At 41.9% G+C, this 22,842-nt stretch overlaps 2 protein-coding genes across 3 annotated transcripts in view; both read left to right on the forward strand.

Annotated features, from left to right (window-relative positions):
• ago1 (argonaute RISC component 1) overlaps positions 1-14,190 on the forward strand; it is a 36,806-nt gene extending 22,616 nt beyond the window's left edge. The window contains exons 16-20 of one of the 2 annotated variants that reach the window (XR_006928930.1): positions 86-220; positions 407-508; positions 764-963; positions 1,825-3,901; positions 14,180-14,190. Coding sequence is in view for 1 of the 2 variants with exons in the window: in XM_046877403.1 (XP_046733359.1) it covers positions 86-220; positions 407-508; positions 764-963; positions 1,825-1,933 (546 nt within the window). In the remaining variant the exon portion in view is untranslated. Of the gene's footprint in view, positions 1-85; positions 221-406; positions 509-763; positions 964-1,824; positions 4,695-14,179 lie in introns of those variants that run through there. The other variant, XM_046877403.1, reaches the window with a different exon arrangement.
• Positions 7,977-22,842, forward strand: part of LOC124403692 (protein argonaute-3) — a 35,484-nt gene continuing 20,618 nt past the window's right edge. The window contains exons 1-4 of the mRNA XM_046877402.1: positions 7,977-8,659; positions 19,084-19,255; positions 19,501-19,621; positions 20,141-20,349. Coding sequence (XP_046733358.1) covers positions 8,641-8,659; positions 19,084-19,255; positions 19,501-19,621; positions 20,141-20,349 — 521 coding nt within the window. The 5' untranslated portion in view covers positions 7,977-8,640. The remainder of the gene's footprint in view (positions 8,660-19,083; positions 19,256-19,500; positions 19,622-20,140; positions 20,350-22,842) is intronic.

Below are 22,842 nucleotides of genomic sequence, written 5' to 3' on the forward strand. Positions count from 1 at the left end.
CGGGAACACCGTTAAACAATGATGGAGGAGTGAGATCATGGAGATGATGAGGCAGCGTGACTCACGGCTCTTCTATGTCCTGCAGATTCTGCACTACGAGCTGCTAGCCATCCGGGACGCCTGCATCAAGCTGGAGAAGGATTACCAACCCGGCATCACCTACATCGTCGTGCAGAAGCGCCACCACACTCGGCTGTTCTGTGCAGACAAGTCAGAGAGGGTGAGTTTTCCAGAATGAGTCAGCAACCGAAAGCAAGGGTCTGCCAACCTCGAGCGAAAACACGGTCACACTCATTGAATTTGAATGGCTGGGGGTGGAACCCAGGTGTTTGAGAAATCCTTCAAAAAAAGTGAACCTGAAACCTGTGGGTTTTTCCTCTTTTTTTTTTTTTTTTTTTTTCTGCAGATTGGAAAAAGTGGTAACATTCCAGCAGGAACCACAGTCGACACCAGCATCACTCACCCCTTCGAGTTCGATTTCTACCTGTGCAGTCATGCAGGAATTCAGGTGAGTTCAGAAGATTGTTGTATACAGAATACAGGATATGTGCATTAGATAAAAGGGACTATGCACATAAATCAAAGAAAACATATTAGATCATGACAACGTGGTAGTTACATGGAACGTAATGAGGAATAACAAACCAAAAACAGTAACCGTGACGACGACAGTGTGAGGTGCAAACAACACGACATTGTTCGTAGTAGAGAAAGAAAAACAAACCAGCGTTTTCTAAAGGAATCTGACGTGTGTGTGTTTCAGGGCACCAGTCGACCATCACATTACTACGTGCTGTGGGACGACAATCGCTTTACCGCCGACGAACTCCAGATTCTCACCTACCAGCTGTGCCATACGTACGTACGCTGCACCCGCTCCGTCTCCATCCCAGCACCGGCCTACTACGCCCGACTCGTGGCCTTCCGTGCACGCTACCACCTGGTGGACAAAGAGCACGACAGGTGAGTCCTCCAGAGACATCGTGGAATTGGATCTCCTAAGAGCTGCACCTGTAATCATGAACACCGTCTATTGCTCATCCAGGGATTCTTATATAGAAATTTTTATTATACTGCCATTTTCCTTTTCCTTAAGAATACACTTTGTCCTGCTTTTTAAGTTTCTTTCCCATTATGACAGAGGTTTTTTCCTTGCCTTTTGATGCTCATCAGGCTTGTTTACCAAATTGTGTTTCAAGACCACATCCACATGTTCTCCAAAAACAGGAATCGGAGGCCATGTCCATGTCCCATACTTACTACGTTTTCTTTTAAAAGGTTTCTTCGTGAAGGTTTTGGGCTCATGATTATTATAATAGATATCAATCAGTGTTTGACTCATTAATATCAGTCTATTAATAGGATGATGATAATAGGAACATTATAGCCGTAATAATCCTGGACCAATATTTTACCTGGTTACTTTTTCAAATCCGAAAACGACGACCCATTTTTAGCCGTTGCCGCGGCGATTTCGAAGAGCCGCAAAGTCAACAAACTCATGCGCAGTACAGGGACGTGAGCGTTTTCAGATTTTAAAATGTATTCGTAGACATAACCTGAGGCTACTGTGGACTCTGGTTTCCATGAAAAATATCACTTCAGGGTCCTGGTCCTTTACTAGTACATGTCTACCTCAGAATTGTTTGGTTTGAGATGCTTTTCTGCTCAATGCAGTTGCAAAGAGTGGTTGAGCTTATTCTGTATTCTTATTATAATATAAGGAATATTGTGTTTTATTTTTTCCTGAGTTTCCATACCGAACGTTTATACAGTGTGTTCCGGCTGTAGTGCATCCGCTCACAATCGTGTCTTTCTCTGCAGTGGCGAGGGAAGCCATGTCTCAGGTCAGAGTAACGGTCGGGACCCCCAGGCTCTGGCCAAAGCGGTGCAGATTCACCATGATACCCTGAGGACCATGTACTTCGCCTAAGAGCCTCACCTCACCTCACACCAAGGTCGATCGCGCACCACAAGCCTCGTCAGCTCCTCGCGCTCGAGCCAGTACACACTACAAATCCGACGCACCTCAACAGAACTTGATCCAGCATCATGCCCTCATCTGGCAGGCCTGAGCCTCGTTTACCATGTTTATTCTTTTTTTGTTGTTGTTGTTTTTAAAGTGTATTGTTGTTTACTACCTTCACACAGTATACGTATGTATGTTCGTATGCAATACCAAGGAGAAGCAAAGGCACAATTCACCTGAAGATCTGACTGCCACTACGTACGACGCTTCATCTCGCATCAGTGTCGGAGGGAAAACAAGCGTCGACGTCTTTTTGTGTTGTTTTAATTCTTGCTCCATGGACACTTTTATGTTTTTTATTTTTTTGTCTTTTTTTTATTTCGAGCAGCCTTGAATGAAAAATTTTAGCACTTAGAGTTAGCTTTTAGACACCGTGAGCTAAGCGGTTTCTCTCTTTGTCTCTCTCTCTCTCTCTCTCTCTCACTTTCTCTCTGTCCTTTGGACCGTAGCAAACCGTGGATGCTGGAGACGCATCGCTGTGCTAAGAGCTCTCGAGTGTAGCCGATCGTATGTAGACATGCCTACGTAGTCAGGGGCGGCACTAGCATAACTATAGATAGAGTGCTTTTTTATGGAACTCCAAAGGGGTCATATGATGTATTTTTCTTCCCTGAATCATGCAGGCATCTTAAGCTCCACTCCATAGCATAAGGCTGAAGTGGTAGCTCTTGAGTTAAAAAGCAGCAGTTCAACCTGACATGAATGTACACAATTTCCAATGTCGTTTAGCCCAACCAAAAAAAAGTCTGTTTCCTTCTCCAGTTTTGCACAGATGCTCTGAGGCTAATGGAGCTAAAAAATAAGGAAAGCTAGTAGCCTCCGGATTAGCATTGGGCAAACTGCGTGTTAGACTGGTACAAAGTGAAGTTATATTCTGGGTTAAAAAGGAAATTGTGGACATTTCTTTTGGACGTGATTTGGGGGTACAGTCCCCCCTGTGTCCAAATGGGTTCCTGCTTGGTTTTCCAGTTTCCCCCTACTTTCCAAAAACAATAGAAAAAAGGTTAATTGGATATTTTATGTCTCTGTGATCGACTGAGTTAACATCCAGGGTGTATTCCTGCCTCGAACCAGCATTCCCAGGATAGAGTCCTTGATCCACAGAACCAGGCTTAAGATAAATGGATGTTTCTAGCAATGTTCGTATTTTAGTCAAAATCTTGGTATTACCCCAAAAAATTTTACCACATGACCTCTTTGGACATCCATATTTTTTTTTTATAAGTTCCTTCTATGTGTGAGACACAGAAACCAGCATTCTGAACTAGCCAAATGTGATGCCAACCATTCAAGGAGGCTCTTATCTTTTCAAAAACGTGCATCTGTTCCAGACAGACTCGTCTGTATGTGAGGAAACTGACCGTGCAAGCATTCTGGCACTCTGTAGATAAATAACAGAGAGGCGAGATCACACACACACACACACACACACACACACACACACACACACACAAACAAATCTTTCTTCCTTTTCCACAAGAGCCTTCCAGCATCTCTTTAACTGGTCTGTACACAAAAGCAATACAAGATCTTTCACAGCCGTCGTTAGAGCTCTCTGCTCACACTGCACATTCCACAATCTGAGAAGGACATGACACACTTCCCCTCCTGCTTTCGCTTATTCTCGCACTAACTTAAAGGACACATGAACATGTTCTTTTTTTTTTTTTTTTTTTGTGTGTAATACCCACCATGTAGCTACCCACCTCCTTCTCCTACGTCGAAACATGAAAGCTCTGCCATAGGCCGGGTCATGCACAACCCACCAGTCTCAAAGCCCAAGTCGCATCCTCCTCCCATGGAGCAGCCACGATACACTTGCATGCACACACACACACACACACACACACACACACACACACACACACACACGTATATCTGCCTGGATTTCTGCCAGATGTGTACCATGTACACAGGAATTGATGAAACATTTTGCGTGTTTTTTTTTGGTTTTTGTTTTCTTCCCATTCTTTCTTTACCCATCCATGTCATTGTGGTTTCATGTATTGCATGTTTAAATTGTGACCGGATCCTCAGTAACCACGTTCCCTTCGTTTCTATGCCGTAAATTGTTCTTATTAATTGTAAATGCACTTGTCACCCCTCGGTTCCCACCAAAGGGGTCACTGTAAGGGGGGGTGGGGTGAGGGGTGTCTTCACTTTTACTTATTTCAGCCTCAAAAAGCACCTCAAATCGAAATGGTATTGCCTCACAAACGGTCCATTGAAATTCGATCTCGGTTGTACAGGTTTACGTTTTGCAATGAGTATTATGTTTCAGCCAATATCAACTCGAAATGTATTTATAACTTGATACGGCCTCCGGTGGCCAGAATTGTGAGAGCTCCGATCTGATCCGATCCGATCCAGCAGTTTTATATCATGATGCAGTAGTCAAATCACAAGTCAAAGGAGCCTCAAGTGTAGAGAGGGGAGCAACAAGCCCCTCAGACCCAAAGAGAAGGAACTGAAGATTGAACTTGGACTCAAAATAGCCTCACTGTAAAAGCAATACAAAGCCACTGCAAAAGAACAGCCCTTATCTTAGCACTTCCTAATAGGCTGATTTGGAAGTACATGTGAACGAAGTTATTTTGGCTCTGTATGTAATAATGTTTGGGACGGTTATTTTTTTAATACTGAAATAAAAGTTGTTTTTTATGAAGTGTGGCATCATGTGAATTTCAGCCAATCACTGACCTTTCAGCAGGAGCTCACAAAGCCCCTGTTGGTAATTTACATGAAATAAAAACAAATCTGTGTGTCCTTTATTCAATGCCCAGTCGAACTGTGTTGACCAGATCCAGGACCTGCTGGAGAGATTAAATTTCTAGAGTTGGCTTGGGAATGTCTGGGGATCTCCTAGGAGGAGCCTGAAATCTGTAGCTGGGCTGATTTTCTCAACAGTCTGAGATGAGGTCAGGTGATTCGGGGCAGTAGTAGCTTCGTGGTTATGGCACTGGGCTGTTGGTCAGAAAGGTGTGAATTGCGTTGTATCAATTGTCGGTCATTGGTTAAAAGTATCAGCCACATCTAACCAATTTTGAAAGATTATAATGAGACTGCATCATACATTACTATGGTCAGTGGGAGACTAAATCTGGATTAGGTTGATCAAAAACATTCGGCTTGGGAATATCTGGGGATTTCCACTGATATCTGTGGTGCGGCACAGAGGTTTCAGGAGATCTCAATTTGACAATCTTGTTTAGAGATTTGCCAGACAGAAAGAAGCTAAATGAGGTGGTATCAGGTACCTCTCCTTGGATGGAGACCCCAGTGAAGACCCAGGATCTGTTAGGGAGATTGTATCTCAGAATTTGGCATGTGGATCTCACAGACTCTCATAGATTTGAAGACCGTGGATTGGGAAAGAGAAGACTGGAAGACCTTCTCAGCTCGCCATTATGATTTCATCAGAGGAAAAGGAAAGAAAGAAAATACATTACTATTCTAGAAGATTGCTCTGGGTACTTTCTTGTACTGAGATGAAGAAAAAAAATACAATATGAACAACTGAAGAGGAGTGAGAAATTTTAATTACTCTGACGTAGATTTCTTTCATTTTGCTGCCCAAACCTCCTCCTCATAACCTCCCTTATCCGCTCTCGACCAATCAGAGTTTTCATCTCAAGGGTTCCAATGTCAAATGTAAATTCATTGGTCATCATAGATTGCTGGTCTCTCTATATTTATCTAGTCAGAGCTATTGAGCCAAGTCAAGAAGCTTTTATTGTCATTTCAACCATATATAGCTGAGGCAGTACCCAGAGAAATGGGACAACGTTTTTTAAGAACCCTGGTGCTACATAAAACAGCATAAAACTACATAACAGAACACAAAGCTAAAAACTAAAGTAAGTGTCCTCGCCACATAAAGTGCAGACAGACAAAACAAGACGGTGTAGGACAGATACACAAAACACAAAATAGTGGTGACCAGTAAACCTACTGTATAATATGTTGTACAGTACAATGTGCAAAAGAGAACTGTTTACAAGAGTGTATTTGTAAACATAAACACTGTGCAAAAACAACAAGAGCAGCAATGGAGAGCTACAGAACAGCATGTAAAGTGTATAATATGATTAAATATAAATGTAATATGGTGGTGGAATGGATTAAGATGAGCAACAAGTGTGTGTTGAGTTTAGGTTGTACAGTTCAGTAACACAGTTGAGTGTGTGTGTGTGTGTGTGTGTGTGTGTGTGTGTGTGTGTGTGTGTGTTTGTACAGTTCAGTTCTGTGTCTGGAACCTGATAACTTGAGGGGGAAAAAAACTGTTGCACAGTCTGTATGTGAGGTCTGAATGCTTCAAAACCTTTCCTGACTGTAGTAGATTGAAGAGTGTGTGTGAGGGGTGTGTGAGGTCATCCACAATGCATGTTTGCTTTAGGCAGCGTGTGGTGTTAATGTCCATGATAGAGGGGAGATGTCTTCTCGGTTGTCTTTACAATCCTCTGTAGGGTCTTGCGATCCGAGACGGTGCAGTTCCCAAACCAGGCAGTGATGCAGCTGCTCAGGATGCTCTTTATGGTCCATCTGTAGAACATGGTTAGGATTGTGGTAGGAAGATAAGTTTTTCTCAAACTTTTCAGTAAGTAGAGGTGCTGCTGGGCTTTCTTCTTGATGGAGCTCGTGTTGAATAACCAGGTAAAAATCTCCACCAGCTGTACTCCAAGGAATTTGGTTCTCTTGAGGATCTCAATGGATGATCCATCGATGATCAATGGAGAATGGCCGCTTTGTGCTCTCCTGAAGTCAACAATCATCTCTGGTTTTGCCAATGTTCAAATACTGGTTGTTGGCTCCACACAAGGCTGTTAACTCTTTCACCACCTCTATATATTCTGACTCATCATTCTTGCTGATGAGACCCACCACGGTCGTGTCATCAGCGAAGTTGATGATGTGATTCGTGCATTTTACACAGTTGTAAGTCAGCAAAATGAACATCAGTGGGCTGAGCACACAGCCCTGGGGGGCCCCAGTGCTCAGTGTGGTGGTGCTAGAGATGCTGAGGTCTCCCAGTCAGTTGCAGAGGGAAGTGTTCAAGCCAAGTAGGCTCAGCTTCTCAATCACGTGCTGAGGGATGATTGTGTTGAATGCCGAACTGAAGTCTATGACACCATTCCTATGTGTGTCCTTATTGTCCAGGTGGGTGAGAGCCAAATAAAGGGTTGAAGGAAGAAAGGGTCAAAGGAAAAAAAGGGTCATAGAAACAGGTACCTCTCACGGGAAAGTGACCACAAGGAAGACCCAGGACCCTTTTAGGAAAATCGTATCTCAAAATTGGCTTGGGGATCTCACAGACTTTCATAGAAGTCTGTGGATTGGGAAAGCTCAAACTTAGCTTGCTGCCTCCATGATCTCATCAGAGAAAGAAAATATAAATGTGTTCTGTATTGATTAGTATGGTTTCATTAATTTGAAAGATTTCTGGAAGAAGAAAAATTGCCAAAAAGTGTCTTTGTATCAGGTACTTTTTACTGGATGGAGAGACCAAGGAAGACCCAGGACCTTTCTGGGAGATCGTATCTCAAATCCGGCTTGTGGATCTCATAGAGTCTCATAGCTGACTATGGATTGGAACAGATCAACCTTCTCAACTTATTCTGGAGGATTGTCTTCATGTATTTCTTTTACTTGGAAAAAAATATGTATCGTATGAACAATTAAAGGGGAGTAAGAAAGTTCAATTCCTCTGACGTAGGTTTCTTTTCACTTTGCTGCCCAAACCCCCTCCTCATAACCGCCCTCATCCGCTCTCGCCCAATCAGCGCTCTCCTCTCAGTGGTTCCAATGTCGTCACACGATTACCGATCGGTTTTAGAAGCTATCTGATTCGTCGACTTTAGGGGGCCGTCGTCAAATCAGCGCTCAGCTGTCAAACGTCGCTGCGTCGGTCGTCATAGATCTCCGCTCTCTCCATATTTAGCCAGTCAGAGCCCCCGAGGAGGTGAGGCGAGCGTCTGCTTGTTCAACCGCGACCAAAAAGAAACGGATTCGGGACGTGATTTTGACAGCGTTTGAGGACGAGATAAAGTGTCAGGGGGGTGAAAAAAGAAAGAAAGAAACCGTTCCGAATCATTTAAAAAGCTGTTTTTTTCCGCTTTTTTTTGGATGAGAATTTCGGCTAAGCGAGGAAGCTAGCTAAGTTAGCATGGCAGCCAGCTAGCTAAACTTTTAGCCTACTTCGCGAGCGCGAGACACGAACGAACGAATAATAAATAAACGCACTAATAAATAAGTAAAATGTTTGGCTGTAATTCTCTTTATAGCTAGTTGAGACGAATTTCCGGACGCCAACGAGATACCGTGTCAGTACAGTAAGCTAGCTCTGTCGGTCTGTCAGCGGTGAGGACTGACCCCTGAGTCCGGTTTTGAGTCGCTGTGAGACGGTAGAGCCCCTGAAACCCGGGGCGGTCCCCTTTTCCCACTCATTCTCTCTCTTTCTGAACGCACAAAACACCACCGCATTTCTGGACGGAAATATTGACCAAACGGCACATTTGCCTTGTGCCTGGGAATTTCTTTGGATTTCTTTCTCGCAAAGCCGGACTTTTCTTCTTCTGTGAGCCGGGGAAGGAACCGGACAGAGAGCCTCATGAATGGAAATCGGAACTTCAGGTAAAAAATATCAATGAGAGTCTCAGGTGTCTAAAGGTGTCATAGTATGTTTAATTTTTCAATAGTTTTTTTTTTTCTGTTATTTGGAAAGAAACTATTCTCGATGCCATAATTAGTGTGTATCTTTAGTATATTTTAGGGTGCTTAATTAAATCTCTGGACTAAATCTAAAACCCTCCAAAAGGTATAATGCTGTAGAATGTGGAGTTAAAATACTTTTGGGTATATTTTTCATGACTTTTTTATAGTTGATCACTTCTGGGGAAAAGTATACCACTTTGTCATTACTCATCTTGTACTAATTGTGTGTTCGTCCAATCAGAATCTTTGTCAGCATAAGTCCCGCCCCCTGATGGCAACTCTTGCTTTACAGTAGCACTAAAGCAGCGATCCTATGAATCGTTTGGTACGAAAGAAGAAAAATGTTTAGAGTTTTTATTTCAATTGCGTTTGTCAGTTTGGCGAACGTTTCAATAGCAGTTTCTTTTCTGTTCGTTGATAAATTAAGCTCGGTCTAATTCCGCATTATGGTGAGTTCTGTTTTCTTTATATAATGCAATTAAATGAATAATGAAATCATTTAATATTAATGTCATATGTACGTTATTGCCCATGGCAGTATACACAGGCCAAAAAAAGCAAGTTTAAGTCTTGTGATGTCCATGTAAAGCTACTTCTAATGTCTTCTAATTCAATGTCACTACATTGTTTTTGTACGTTAGTTTGCGTGGTGGTGTAGTTTTTTCTTTCTTTCTTTCGTTAGTCCAAATCTAATTCGCTGCATTATGACTACAAATGCAACAAACACGCAACAGTCAATTAGCTTTCTGTTATCGGTGCGAAATCTCTTTCGGATTGTACCACCGACGCAATACGGATTTTATTTTTCATATACGGGCAAGTGTAAGTTTAGCGATACTCGGCTCGAAAACAATACATTTAGAGCTCGTTTAAGGCCAGTTGCTAACAACATATTTGTGTGTCTAATTTTGACACCTTTTTTTGGTTTTAAAAAGTCTTCAAAATTCTTATTTACCTTTGTAAAACCTGCAGAAACCCTAAAAAAGATTTGGGGACTGCTGCATTAAAGCACTAAGCGTGGTACTTATCGCTATCTATGGGTGTATTCTTGGTTACTATCCACACTATTCCCTTTTCTTACTGTCTCTTGGGTGCGGAAAATGGCTAAATCTGTTTCAAGTATTTTAAATAGAGTGTCAGCCAGGCCTTGGTGATGTGAGCTTTCAGAGACCTTTTCTATTTAATATGCTTGATTTAATTTCTACACACCTGGCATGACTTCCTGTTAGGCATCCACCACTCAAATCCTTTCAGTAATGACTCTGCTGTTCTCCATCTACCTGGGCTATGATTCCCCCCCAAAAACTTGGGATCTTGTTGTTTTTACGATCTCGTGAAGGTGGTGTTAAGTGATCACGTGCAGTCAGGGGAATAAAATGGACTGGTATGATCCCTTAGCTAGTTTTAGCAATGTTTTACTTTTTTTTTTTTATAAATTTGTACACCACCACCACACAATTTCCAGGTTCAGGTTCTGATTTATGTTGCTGTAACCATCAAAGATGTTACCATCAGAGAAGTACAGGAACTATCCTGTAACGGTGTGGTAGAGCAGGAACGAGGGTTAACGTACCAGTTCTCTGGCCTCCGTGATCACCTGGTAGTCCATGTTTCAACTCTGGTCATTAGGGTCATCGTAGCAGAACCCTCAGAACTGGATTAAGTTATTCTGCAATGGAGCACCCTTTCATCTAATTATACTTCCCATCAGCATCATGTTATAAAGGTCATTCATTCGTCTTCTGTAACCGCTTTATCCTGCTTTAAGGTCAGGGCGAATCCAGACGTGGTTAAAAAGTGTGTTGTGGTGTTCTTTAAACATCCAAACGCTCAAAATGAAACACTGGGATGTGCATTTATTGGGGAAATATAGCAGTTACCGTAATTCACATTCGATCGCATCATTTGTCATCGATTGTTTTTCCAAGACCCCAAGTGTTATGAGTTTGCTAGATGAAAATATTTTGGGGGGGTTTCGAGGTGCCTGCTCAGAGGATTATTAGCACAGGGGTGTAAATCGCATATCCTACCTGCGCTCATGGTGGACATGTGGGTCTGTCCTGGCAGTTGTTGGAAAAACCCACAGCAACGCAAACATGACTAATTTTCAACAGAAATCAAAGAGGTGGGGGAGGAGGGGGATTCCAATCAAATCTCCTTAAAGAACGTTGTCATCTCGAAGAGAATGTCATTCTGTAGATCTGGACATTTGAGTCATACTCGGTTAACACCGCTTTCCGACTAACCTGTACAGTCTGAATGAACTAATGCTGCAATCCCGAGTTAATTCATCTGCTGTATCTACAACACATCTCAGCAGTATCTCTACCAAAAGGGCAAAATTCATCTTAATGCCAACACCGAATGCTCTTATCTTCATTAACCTTCAGCGTGGTGCATGCGAGTGATCCTACATCTGACCTCTGAACTATTAAGTCTTACATCACGGTTACATCCTGCCCACGAATCAAAGAAACGCACAGCCTACACATGATTTCTGCTCGATTAGCATCCGTCTGTGGGCTACACGATGATAAACGCCAGAACATCATCTTTATTCTTGAAATGCTTCTTATCAGGCTCACTATTTTGCAACAAGGTCATATAAGAAATCCAACCTCTAAGTAGAAGATACTAACAGGAAACCGCTTGACTCAGCATTCAGAAAGCGATAGTTAGTAATGACTAGAAAAGAAAATGACATGTAAAGCTCTGAGATCTGTGTGAGACCTGGAGTGTAACAAAGAAAAGCACCGCCTGATCGCTCTTATTTTTTACGTAGAGATGAACCAAGAGTTACGCATAAACGTTTTGGTTAATGTTAGGAAACTGTTAGAATGGAGCAAACCAATCTCCATGAACAAAAAGTCATTAAATACACAGTATAGACACATATTGGGACACCTGACTTTACCAGCTGTATGTGGTTCTTCTCCAAACTGTAACCACAAAGTTGGAGGCGCACAGTTGCATAGGACGTCTTTGGATGCTGGAGCATATGAAAATATGGTTTACATGGTTTGGAGTGGAGGATCTCCTGCTATAGAGTTCTGACCACAATCTCTTTTGAACACCATGCAAATCTAATGGGCAGGTGTCCACATTTGCTGTTGCCTTTTGCGCTTGAATGAGCACAAACCTCTGCAAAATCTTCCCAGAATTCTCCAGATAATTTTTTCCCTCCAAACATTCCATGTTTCTTCAAGAGAGCTCATCAAAGCACATCTGATGAAACCTGTAGGACAGTAGGATTGTGAAAATACACAATAGTCACAACTCCTATCCACACTCGCACTGCGGTACTGGTGGTTCAGTGTACGTTGGGCGTGGCGTGATTAACGGTGCGTAAGGTGCCAGGTGTTTCCCGTCACTCAGCATAAAAGACAAAAGAGGGGGACGTCCTGGAGTTAGCGTTTAAGGATGTCCCGGTGGGGTGTGTGTGTGTGTGTGTGTGTGTGTGTGTGTGTGTGTGTGTGTGTGTGTGTGTGTGTGTGTGTGTGTGTTTTAACGGCCAAGCTCACACAGTCTCTGTCCCATGCAGCTGGTTTGTGTTGTAACAACCACGTCTCAAGAAGTGTGTGTGTGTGTCTCCCTCTCAGGTGACCCTCTTGCTGTTTCTTTCAGTGTGTTCATCCATTTTTCTCTCTCCGCTTTGCTTTTTCCATTCCATAAGCAGGCACTCCAGCTCTGAAGGTTTCTTGCCCAATGTTCTCTCCACATTTACCTTTATGGCTGTCCTCAGTCTAACGCTGGACGTGGCGATCTCACGCAAAGCTCGGGGCCCTCTGGAGTCGGCTGTTGGCCTGGGAAACGTTTCAGACTTGGTGGCAAACAGATCGTACCGTGTGTGTGTTTGTCTGAGGGGGAATGTGTGTGTGTGTGTGTGTGTGTGTGTGTGTGTGTGTGTGTGTGTGTGAGTGAGAGTGAGGGGCCTCTCTGTAGAGGTAACATGGAGTCAGTGGACAGTTTAGAGAGGCGCTTTGTGCTCAGGAGACCGACACTAAGAGGAAAAGAGCCTGAAGGCTGACATTAGCACAAGTTTGTTGATTTTAGGTGATCAAGGTTTTTTTTTTCTTCCCCTTTTTACTCTTTATTTCTCTTCATTTCACCATCACCGGCCTTTCTGCACCCCACCCCCCCATAACCACCAGCAGTACACATTTTATTCTTTTTCTTTCTATCTCCCTGCTATAGCATTATGATACGTCTGTAACAGAAAGTCTCATTCACCACCCCAGGCTCAGAATGGAAGTCATTCATATGGTCAAATTCAGGGACACACAGCACTTTTTTTCTTAGTCCGTCTGACGTGCCAAATGTCGTAGAACCAAACCCTCGGCTCATTCCTGCCTCACGTTACCATGTTTATCATGCCAGTCAGACCGAATTCAAAAAAAATTTGCATTAGCTTAACCATGCAAGCTCTGCACGCGCGACCCGATTGGAAGCACGAGCACAGTTTTTCCGGCTGTAAATTTTTATATGTTATTTGGGGTTAATTCAAACCTAATTAAGTTCAAAGGCATTTTATTGGAATAAAAAAAATTATACTCCTTTTTTTTCTTTTTGCCATTAGGTTTACTATTTTGGAAAAGTATAAAAAGAATGAAATTTGATTTGAAAACATCAGAGATTCTGACTCTGACATGAGTCAGAGATTGTAACGTAATGCATGTTATAGTTTTAATTCCAATTCAATATTTCAGATGTTAAATATGGTCTTAAAAACCTTTTAGAGAAATCTACATATCTGAGTCTAGAAAAGTCACTTTATATACTTTGTTTTAACGATTCATTTTGTCACGTTGCGGATTTGTTTTAATGACAACAGATGTACATGACTATTAACTAGACAACTTTTTTGTGTGTGGGCTTCAGTTTGTTTGCTGAACGTCATTACAGGTATTTAAAACGGTGTTGAAATTACGTCATGGTTCTTTCATTATTATTATTTTTTTTTGATATGCGGGACTTGATATGGGGATCTTTTTCTCCTCGTTTCGCATGACCTTGATACATGAGGCTACGTTTTTGTGGAAGATCTGATGACGTCATTCTCCCACCACTCTTTGTGTGCAGGTGTGTGTGTGTATGTGTGAATGAAAATGAGGTGGTGGTGAGTAGGTGAGCGTGGGAGAACAAGCTTCACCTCAGGACTAGAGGCAGCGGAGTGGAGTGGTTCATGTGCGGGAGTGTGTGTGTGTGTGTGTGTGTATGTGCATATGTGTGTGTGTGTGTTTCTGAGAGTTGATCAGATGACTCACGAGCAGAGTTATTTTTTTTTACGTGGTCGGCGAGTGGAAGATAAAAAGGAAAATAGCAACCTCCGCAATCCCCCCTCCTCCCACTGGGTTGTTTCTCGTCACAGTGTCGAAGCAGAATGCCGTTTGATAAATCACGTAGTTTATTCAAATTCATTTTGGTCAAATACTGCTTTAGACACACACACATAGGGATCGATGGATGGATGGATAGATATATAAAGAACTTGTATAAAGTGCATCCGGAAAGCCTTATTTAAAGATGGATTTCATTTATTATTTTACTCAAAATTCTGCAAATACCCCGTAATGACGCAACGGTTCATCTTCCAACAGGACAATGACCCTAAGCACACAGCATATATAACAAAGCAGACCCAGATGTTACCCAGACACAGATCTCGATCTAACCCTGAGAAACAGGGAGAAAGAAAGATGGAGGGAAATGCTGTGGTATGAGTGGAGCAACACTCCAAACCACGCGCTTGTACAAATCGAATGCGTAGCGCATTGTGTTTAATGCAGGTTGTATATTTGACCCACAAGAACTGGTAAAAACATCCATGTATACGTATGATGTCCACGCTAGAGAGAGTTATCAATTGAAATATGATGCATGTCCATACAGAAGTTTAATCACCAGTCCAGCAGGAAAGTGCAAATGTAATATTTTAATCGATTGTAAATTTGGTTTAAATTAATAGAACAGCGTTTGTTTGTCAAATTTTTTTGTTCGTTAGCTATTAGCGACCCAAAAATCTGCTTGACCTTGGAAGCCTGGAGGTTGATCTGATCATGAGAAAATAAAAAACCATCATGGTTGGATGATTATTGCAATATATTAGGGATATCAGCAAGTCAATATGTAGTGAGCATTCTGTTCTGCGTTTGCCTATGAATTGTGTGTGTGGGCTGCTTAAAGCACATCGATCAGTTCCTTCACAATTGTTTGGGAACTTTTTGACGGGATCTTCAGCATGACCCGTGTCCGCTCAAGACGACCTGCTCTCAGTGATGTAGCTCTCAAGTTCTGAATTTGGATTTCGGGGCTGATGACAAGAATAATGACATGCAATATCTGTCTTGGTTTCAATGAAACTCTCTCATTTAAATCCACACTGCATGCTTTGGAAAGGGGTTCAGGTTTATTTGATGCATAATAAAAAAATAACCCTACAGGTTGATGAAATCGGAAAAAGGTTTTTCCATAAAAAGTCTTTCCGTTCACTTATACCACACGCCTGTGATAGTTATATAAATGTATTCAGGGAATATCCAGAATATTCAGAAATCTGACCGATCAGATGGTTTGCATAGTTTTCAAATAACAGCACAATTAACTCCAGCTGGAATGTGAAAGATAAGTTGATAGTAATGCACCTCTGCTACCAGGGCGCTTTTTGGGAAACTATGAAAAAGTATGGAATTTGATTTGAGCGATTTCCAGGTCTGAATTAGTATTTAATATTTGTGTTTCCATACTATTGCCCTATACAGTTTATTGTTTCACAAAAGTTGCCCATCCACTCTAAAACGTCCGAAAAACGCTTACCGCGCATGAGCAAAGCTTAAGACGCATCGTCATTTCCGCCTGCTGTTTATTTTCTTTCCGGCTTTTCCGAACTTCCGGTTACAAATTCATCCACTTTGGAGAGGGTTTTGAAAAGCGGAGAGAAAAATATGCATTTTCAAAAGGAAACAGTTTTTCATGGAGTTAGAAGCAGACTCTCAGCACTGTTAAAAGTTCGGAGCTAGATCAGATCTGCACAACCCTAATTGGTTGTTACGTTGTGAGGCAGCAGTTGCCATGAGAGTACAGCGCCCCACATGGAAAACAGAGATTCTGACTCCGACATATAGTCTCTCATTCTTTTTTTTCAATGATAATTAGATGTGTTTTATTTAGTATTTAAATAAACTATATGGAAAACCCCAAATATATAATTCTTCCCCCCCCCACCTCAGTTCAAGACTTGAGTAGTAGATTGGGGGACTTCAGACTTGTTTAGGTCATGGGGTTGAAATTACTCAATTTTTGAGAAAGTTATTTGACTGCACCACCGACTCAAACACAAAGTGTGAACATGTTCATTTAGTCATTCTGTGGTTATGACCACATGGGCAGAAACACTATATGGAAAAATGTTTGTGGATACCTGAGCATAAGATTTGTATTTATGTTTTGTATATATTTTAGTGGTGGTTTACTGGTTAAGGCTCTGGATAACTGCTCATAAGGTCGGCGGTTCAAGTTCCATCTCCGCCAAACTTCCAGTTGGCCCCTTGATCAAGGCGCCTAACCCTATCTTCTCCAAGGGTGCCATATCATGGCTGCTTTGACCCCACCTTCTTAACAAACTGGGATATGCGATACCACTGCATTTCCTTGGCCCTGTACATGTACTCTGCACAGTGACTATTAAGTTGAATCCAATCTAATTGACCTTTTGAGCGTCCAGTTCCACATTTCATCCCTATAAGAACCTCCACTCTTCTGGGAAGATGTTCCAGTTGATTTTATGGAGATTTGTGCTCATTCAGTTTCAAGGGTTTTAGTAAAGTTAGGTACTGATGGAGGTGAGGTGAGGAGGCCTGGAGTGCAGTCAGTGTGCACAATCAGATCTGAGATCTGAGCTCTGTAGCAGGAGATTAAACACTCCAACCCCTGTAGATCATTGGGCATTGTCATGGTGGAAATTAAGGATAATCTAAAGATGTTCTATACAATTGTGAGCCTCCATTTTTGGGGTAACAGTTTTGGGGAGGAACCACATATGGCTGGAAAAAAAGCCAGGTGCCCTTTTTTATGCTTGATATTTGCACAGAAGAAAACAATAGAAAGAACATGCTCAGTTTCATCACAAGAATGGTGGATTTTGTGTATCCAGAAAGTATTTAGAGCCTCATCATTTGTGATAGAAGAGTGTCTGCAAGAGTGAAAGGGAACGTTTAAGGACTGTGGTGAGACCTGCGATGTTGTATGGATTAGAGACAGTGACATTGAGTAAAAGACAGGAGGTGGAGCTGGAGGTAGCAGAGCTGAAGATGTTGAGGTGTTCATTTGGAGTGATGAGGATGGACAGAATTAGAAACAAGTTTATTAGAGGGACAGCGGATGTAGGACGTTTTGGAGACAAGGCGAGGGAGGTGAGATTGAGATGATTTGGACATGTGCAGAGGAGGGACATGGGGTATATCGGTAGGAGAATGCTGAGGATGGAGCCACCAGAAAGGAGGAAAAGAGGAAGGCCAAGGAGTAGGTTTATGTATGTGGTGAGGGAAGACATGCAGGTAATTGGGTTGAAAGGGGCAGATGTAGAGGACTGCTTATAAAACAGCCATTTGCCTCTGATAGTAATGTTTCATTCATTGCTATACAAAACATTGTGCTTTTTTTATTTTTTATTTATTTTTGTTCCATCCAAGAGATCGTTTGTTTTCTGTTTAAATGGTAAAGTTGTGATTAATGATCCCCGACGACCATCAGGACCTCTCTAGTCACTTTCGCGCTGCCTCACTGTTTGTCTCTCTCTTTCTGTCTATTTCTCTGTATTTCTCTCACTTTTTCTCTGCCTCTGTTTCTTGCTGTCTCTTGGACACGCTTTTTTCTTCGTCTCTCTGACTTACTCTGTCTTTCTTCCTCCGCCTCTCTCTCTTTCACTCTTTGTGTTTCTGGTTTTCTCTCTCTTTACAAATAAAACAAAAAACAAACAAAAGCAACAGCTTGTCCTTTTAACGAGAAACACCAAAGCGTATGCAGGACAGACCCCTCTGTCCTGAAGCCTTTTTTTTTCCTGTACTGAAAAACGTTACAAATCACAGTTACCATTAAAAAGCGTGTTACAATCGAAACTTGTACCGTAAGCGAAAATCAAATGTGCCACGTCAGTGGTCGTACGTCTCACTTCATTGAACACACCGTCTAATTTCTAATTTTTAATATAGCGGGAGTATATTTTAATAAATAAAGTATATTATTTAGCTGTTTTTATTTCCCACCTCCCTCCCATACTGTACAGCTGAAACAGATCCACATGCCTGGCGCATACTTCACGCCAAAGTTGCTCAGCAGCGGCTTTTTGATTCTTGGTTATTTTGGATGTGACTCTGATCTCCTGAGAAAGAGAGAGAGATCCAAAATGGGCCTCTGAAATAGGGGGTTATGAGTCAGGAATGAATCACACACACACACACACACACACACACACACACGGTCTGACTTTATTTTGTCATGTCTCCGGAGAAATGTTTCTACACCCTCTTTTCCTGGTTTACAGTTGAACGCTACTAGGGACATTTCTGTTTACCATAATGACGTGTCAAAGGTGTGACATCACTTTTTCTTCCTTCCACCTTTTCTGCTATCGGTGAGGGTTTCTCCGTATTCTTTTGTCGCGGAAATTAGAGAATCGACCACATCCAACACCGCTTAGTAAGAGGCACGTAAAACAGTATGAGGCCTTGAGGGTTTTATTTAAAACCCTACAAAAAGGGGATTCGAGTGACTGAGACGTCCCACGTGTGTGGGCAGGGTACACGTGGCTGGCACCTTGTTCTGTAAATGTTGCGAGTCGCCGCGTTTTTTCAGACCACAGTGTTCTTTCCTTTTTCCCTCACAGCGCGATACTATTCTTATTTAAGGTTTTTTTTTTCCTCCACACGCCCGCGGAGTTCAGAGAAGCTTTTGATGATTCGAAAGAGCTGCCGTCGACATGTTGTGGGTAATTTAGCGTCATGAAACCATTAGCAGCTGTCCCGGAGCTGGCTCAGTCTGCAGCAGTACATCCAGTTATGCACTTTTTTTTCCTCAGCAATATTAATTCTGAGAACTGAATTTCGAGTAACTGCTGCATGAAAGTGCCACTTGTAAAAATAACAAACAGACGCTCGCAACAAACGTTAAGGCGTTTATGCAAACTTAACAACTTAACAACTTATCAACTTTAAAGCTTGAGATCGGCATAAGTGGACACCTGATCATGTTATTTATTTATTTATTTATTTATTTATTTATTTATCATCTCATTTCACATTTGTTCACATTCTTTTTTTTTTCCTTTCCCACATTGCGTCTCTCTGCAGGAGTCGTTGGGGCCCAGTCCCTATTCTCCATGCCCCGGAGACCTGGCTATGGCACCATGGGGAAGCCCATCAAGCTGCTGGCCAACTGCTTCCAGGTGGAGATCCCCAAGATGGATGTCTACCTCTACGAGGTGGACATTAAACCCGAGAAGTGCCCACGCCGAGTCAACAGGTACAGGTTTTTAAATAGCAGTACAGTTTTTTATAAACGAGACTATTTCAGGACCGGCTACAGAAGCCACAAAGGTTCATAGATTTAAAAAAACCAAAACAAACAAACAAAAAAAAGACACACTTTTATACATTGAAGATTTTGAATGCTTTTTTTGAGACTCTGTAAACTTTTTTTAATTTTTTTATATAAATCCTCTCATAATACAGTTTTTATTTTATTTATTTATTTTTTTGTGTCTATAGAGAAGTGGTGGACTCCATGGTGCAGCACTTTAAGGTGACCATCTTCGGGGATCGCCGTCCAGTCTATGATGGAAAGAGGAGCCTGTACACAGCAAACCCACTTCCTGTGGCCCCTGCAGGGGTAAGATGATGTGTGACCCACTAGTTTATTTCTCTTCGATTTCATCTCATATGTTAATCTTATTATTAAGGTAATTTTATTTAAGGCTGACAAAAATGGCCAAAGGAAATACCGCATGGATAATTGAGCTCGCTCCTGAATAAGAATTTTTGTATGGGATTGTTTTTTTTTTTTATCAACAAGAAAAAAAATGTAAAGAATGTTGTTTTGGTGTATATCTACTCGATCACCGCAGCATTCTTACGAGTTCGAGTTTTTCAAGTATATTTTCACACAAACATACCCTGAATTTGTGTTTTATATACCTTAAATAGGCAAAACATTTAATAAAAAAAAAAAAAGGATTAATCTGAGGGGGGAAAAAGGAATCTTCTGAATAATCGATTATAAAGTTAATTGTTAATTGCAGCCCTAGTTGATATTTAAAATCATAATTTCAGATGATAAATTCAGCCTTAAATACAGTTTGGAAGTTTTGAATGAAAATTGTTTAGGAACCTTGTGCCTTGTGTGTCGCAGGTGGACCTGGACGTCACGCTGCCAGGAGAAGGGGGCAAAGACAGGCCTTTTAAAGTCACCATTAAGTTTGTGTCTCTGGTTAGCTGGCACTTGCTGCACGAGGTGTTGACCGGACGCAGCATGCCCGAGCCCCTGGAGCTGGACAAGCCCATCAGCACCAACCCAGTGCATGCGGTGGATGTAGTCCTCAGACACCTGCCCTCCATGAAGTAAGCGAACAAACGTTTAGTTTTCTTCTCGATGACTGAGTACCCCCTCTCTCTCTCTCTCTCTCTCTCTCGCTGGTATACCGAGCTCTGCTCAGCAGGGTTTACCTGTTACACCTGCCCTTTTCTCATTCGCATGTAGGGTATGCAAAGCAGCAGGTCTACTAGCCACAGTATCTTATTAACTCCCATACTCAATCGAGACGAGCTTGTTTGGTCAGTTGGTTGTACAAAGCTGCAGTCTACAGTGACGCACGTTTTAAAATCTGCGTGGTTTTGAATTCAAAGGGAATGCTTGTCTTGTATTTATGAAACAAACTCACCTTGCCTGTCGCAGCAGCAATACATGTCCGGGCAGTACTGCCAGTGGAATTTACACCTGAAGAATTCCTGCATTCCTCTGAGCTGTTTTAGACGGCGCTCAAAAAATGCACCTTCACTAATTAGCATTGTGTCAGCACTGAGTATGTACTTCTGTCCATTTTCAACTGAGGGAAATAAAATGCACAAAAAAATTGTGATGTCTAGACGTCTGGGTCAGAGCATCTCCAAAATTGCAGCTCTTGTGTGGTCTTTCTGGGCTGCAGTGGTCAGAATCTATCAAAAGTGTTGCAACAAATGAACAGTGGTGAACCAGTGACCGAGGCTCATCGATGGGGAGAGAAGGCTGGTCCGTGTAGTCCGATCCAACGGACGAGCTCCTTTAGCTCAAAAAGTTAATGCTGTAATGCTCGAGGGGTCACGACTGTTTTGGCAGCAAAAGGGGGATTAACACAATATTAGGCAGGTGGTCATAAATATATACTATCCATCTAAATATACATTTCCAACCAGACAAATAGTGGAAATCTTTTTCGAATCTTTCTCAAAATAGTTCAGTTCGTTGTTTTCCAGTTAGATGCAGTTTCTACCTTCAGGATGAAAAAACTGATTTGCACCATCTTGCTATATGAAGCCCGGCTGCAGCCTTATCCAACTAGTAAAGAGTACAAAGAGCATCCCCACCCCCACCCCCAACTCCTTTCACCAAACACACCAAATGCTGTGTGTGAGTATTTGTACACCTGCAACATTCTCTTCGTTGAGAGTAATTAGAGTAGTCTTGAAGCTCTGCCCACGGCGTCGAGCTCGGGAGCCTTTACGCATGTCCAGTTTTGCTATTTTTAACAAATTTTAGTATGTAAAAAAAAAATAGCAACATTTTCAAAATTGCTATTTGTTTCAGAGTGTCCAGGTTTATACTTTGAGTTGTTGTGGACATGTTTTTGATGGTCGGAAGGACATCAACTGCAAAGCCCAAGTTAGATTTGAGTTACTGCAGAATCCATCATTGAGTCAAACCACTTTAGTTCTCTGTACCCACTTCCACTGTAGCTGAGCCCCAAAACCTCCTGTAGGAGACATGGCCCAGAGCTCAAAGATGGAATTGTGCCATTTTTTTTAGCTTTTCTTAGTTCTCTGTAGCTCCAAAGAAAAAAAGCAATGCAAATTTTTAATACAGGAACCATTAGATTACATTTAGATAACAATTAGATTACACTTTTCCAGCCATATGCTGTAAGCCACAAATCGTAACCTTAAATTCGGAGGCACACAATCGTATAGGGTCTTTGGATGTGGTAGGATTAACTTTCCCTTCAATTAAACGAGGAGACTCAAACCTGTTCCAGCATGATAATGCTTTATTGAATGCCTTTGGGATGAATTAGAACGCTGACTGCACCCCACATCAGTACCTGGACTTTATTAACAGACTTATGGCTGAAAGAGCACAAATCTCCAAAAGCACACTCTAATCTAGTGAAAAAATCTTAACAGAATAGTGTAGATTACTATAAGAGCAAATGGGTAGTAAATATGACATGGGATGTTCAGAAAGCACATACAAATCTTATGGTCAGGTGTCCAAATAGTGTATCTTGGTTTATTAGTTTTTATTTGGAGTTAAAGAGAAAAGAGTGTAGTTTTTAAGCGTACCAGATCCGCTTCTCTGACGAGGTGTGTGAGCATTAAGGCAGCATGCGCTCGAGGTATACGAAACTACACCGATCGCAACACACAGGTGAAAGGATACGAGCGAGCCAGCAAATACATTTGTGTACTTGTTGGCAGCTCGGCGCTTTTCTAAAGTTATAAATGGCACTTGTGTTTTGTCCGTGCCAATTCTCAGGAACACGGCAGCTTTCCAAGTCAGTGTCAATATTTATTGGCCTCATTATGATCCATTTCTGGTGCGTATTGGATTGCAATCCTTGGCTCTTAGCGAGTTCTCTGGGAACTTCGAGTAAACACTAGCAACTTGTGAACCGATCGAGAAGACTGCCAGACCTGGTGTTAAACTTTCTTCGACGGATTTTTTTTTCACCCTGCACAATATATATCCGAGCCAAAATAACATGGATATTTTAGGAACGTCAATTTGTCAATTTGTCCTGTTTTAAAGGACGTTAATATGCAGGAGAAAGCGACCCTTTATGGCCGACACCTGAACATGGC

Source organism: Silurus meridionalis, chromosome 21 (genome assembly GCF_014805685.1).
Source record: "Silurus meridionalis isolate SWU-2019-XX chromosome 21, ASM1480568v1, whole genome shotgun sequence".
In the NCBI taxonomy this organism is placed as follows: Eukaryota; Metazoa; Chordata; class Actinopteri; order Siluriformes; family Siluridae; genus Silurus; species Silurus meridionalis.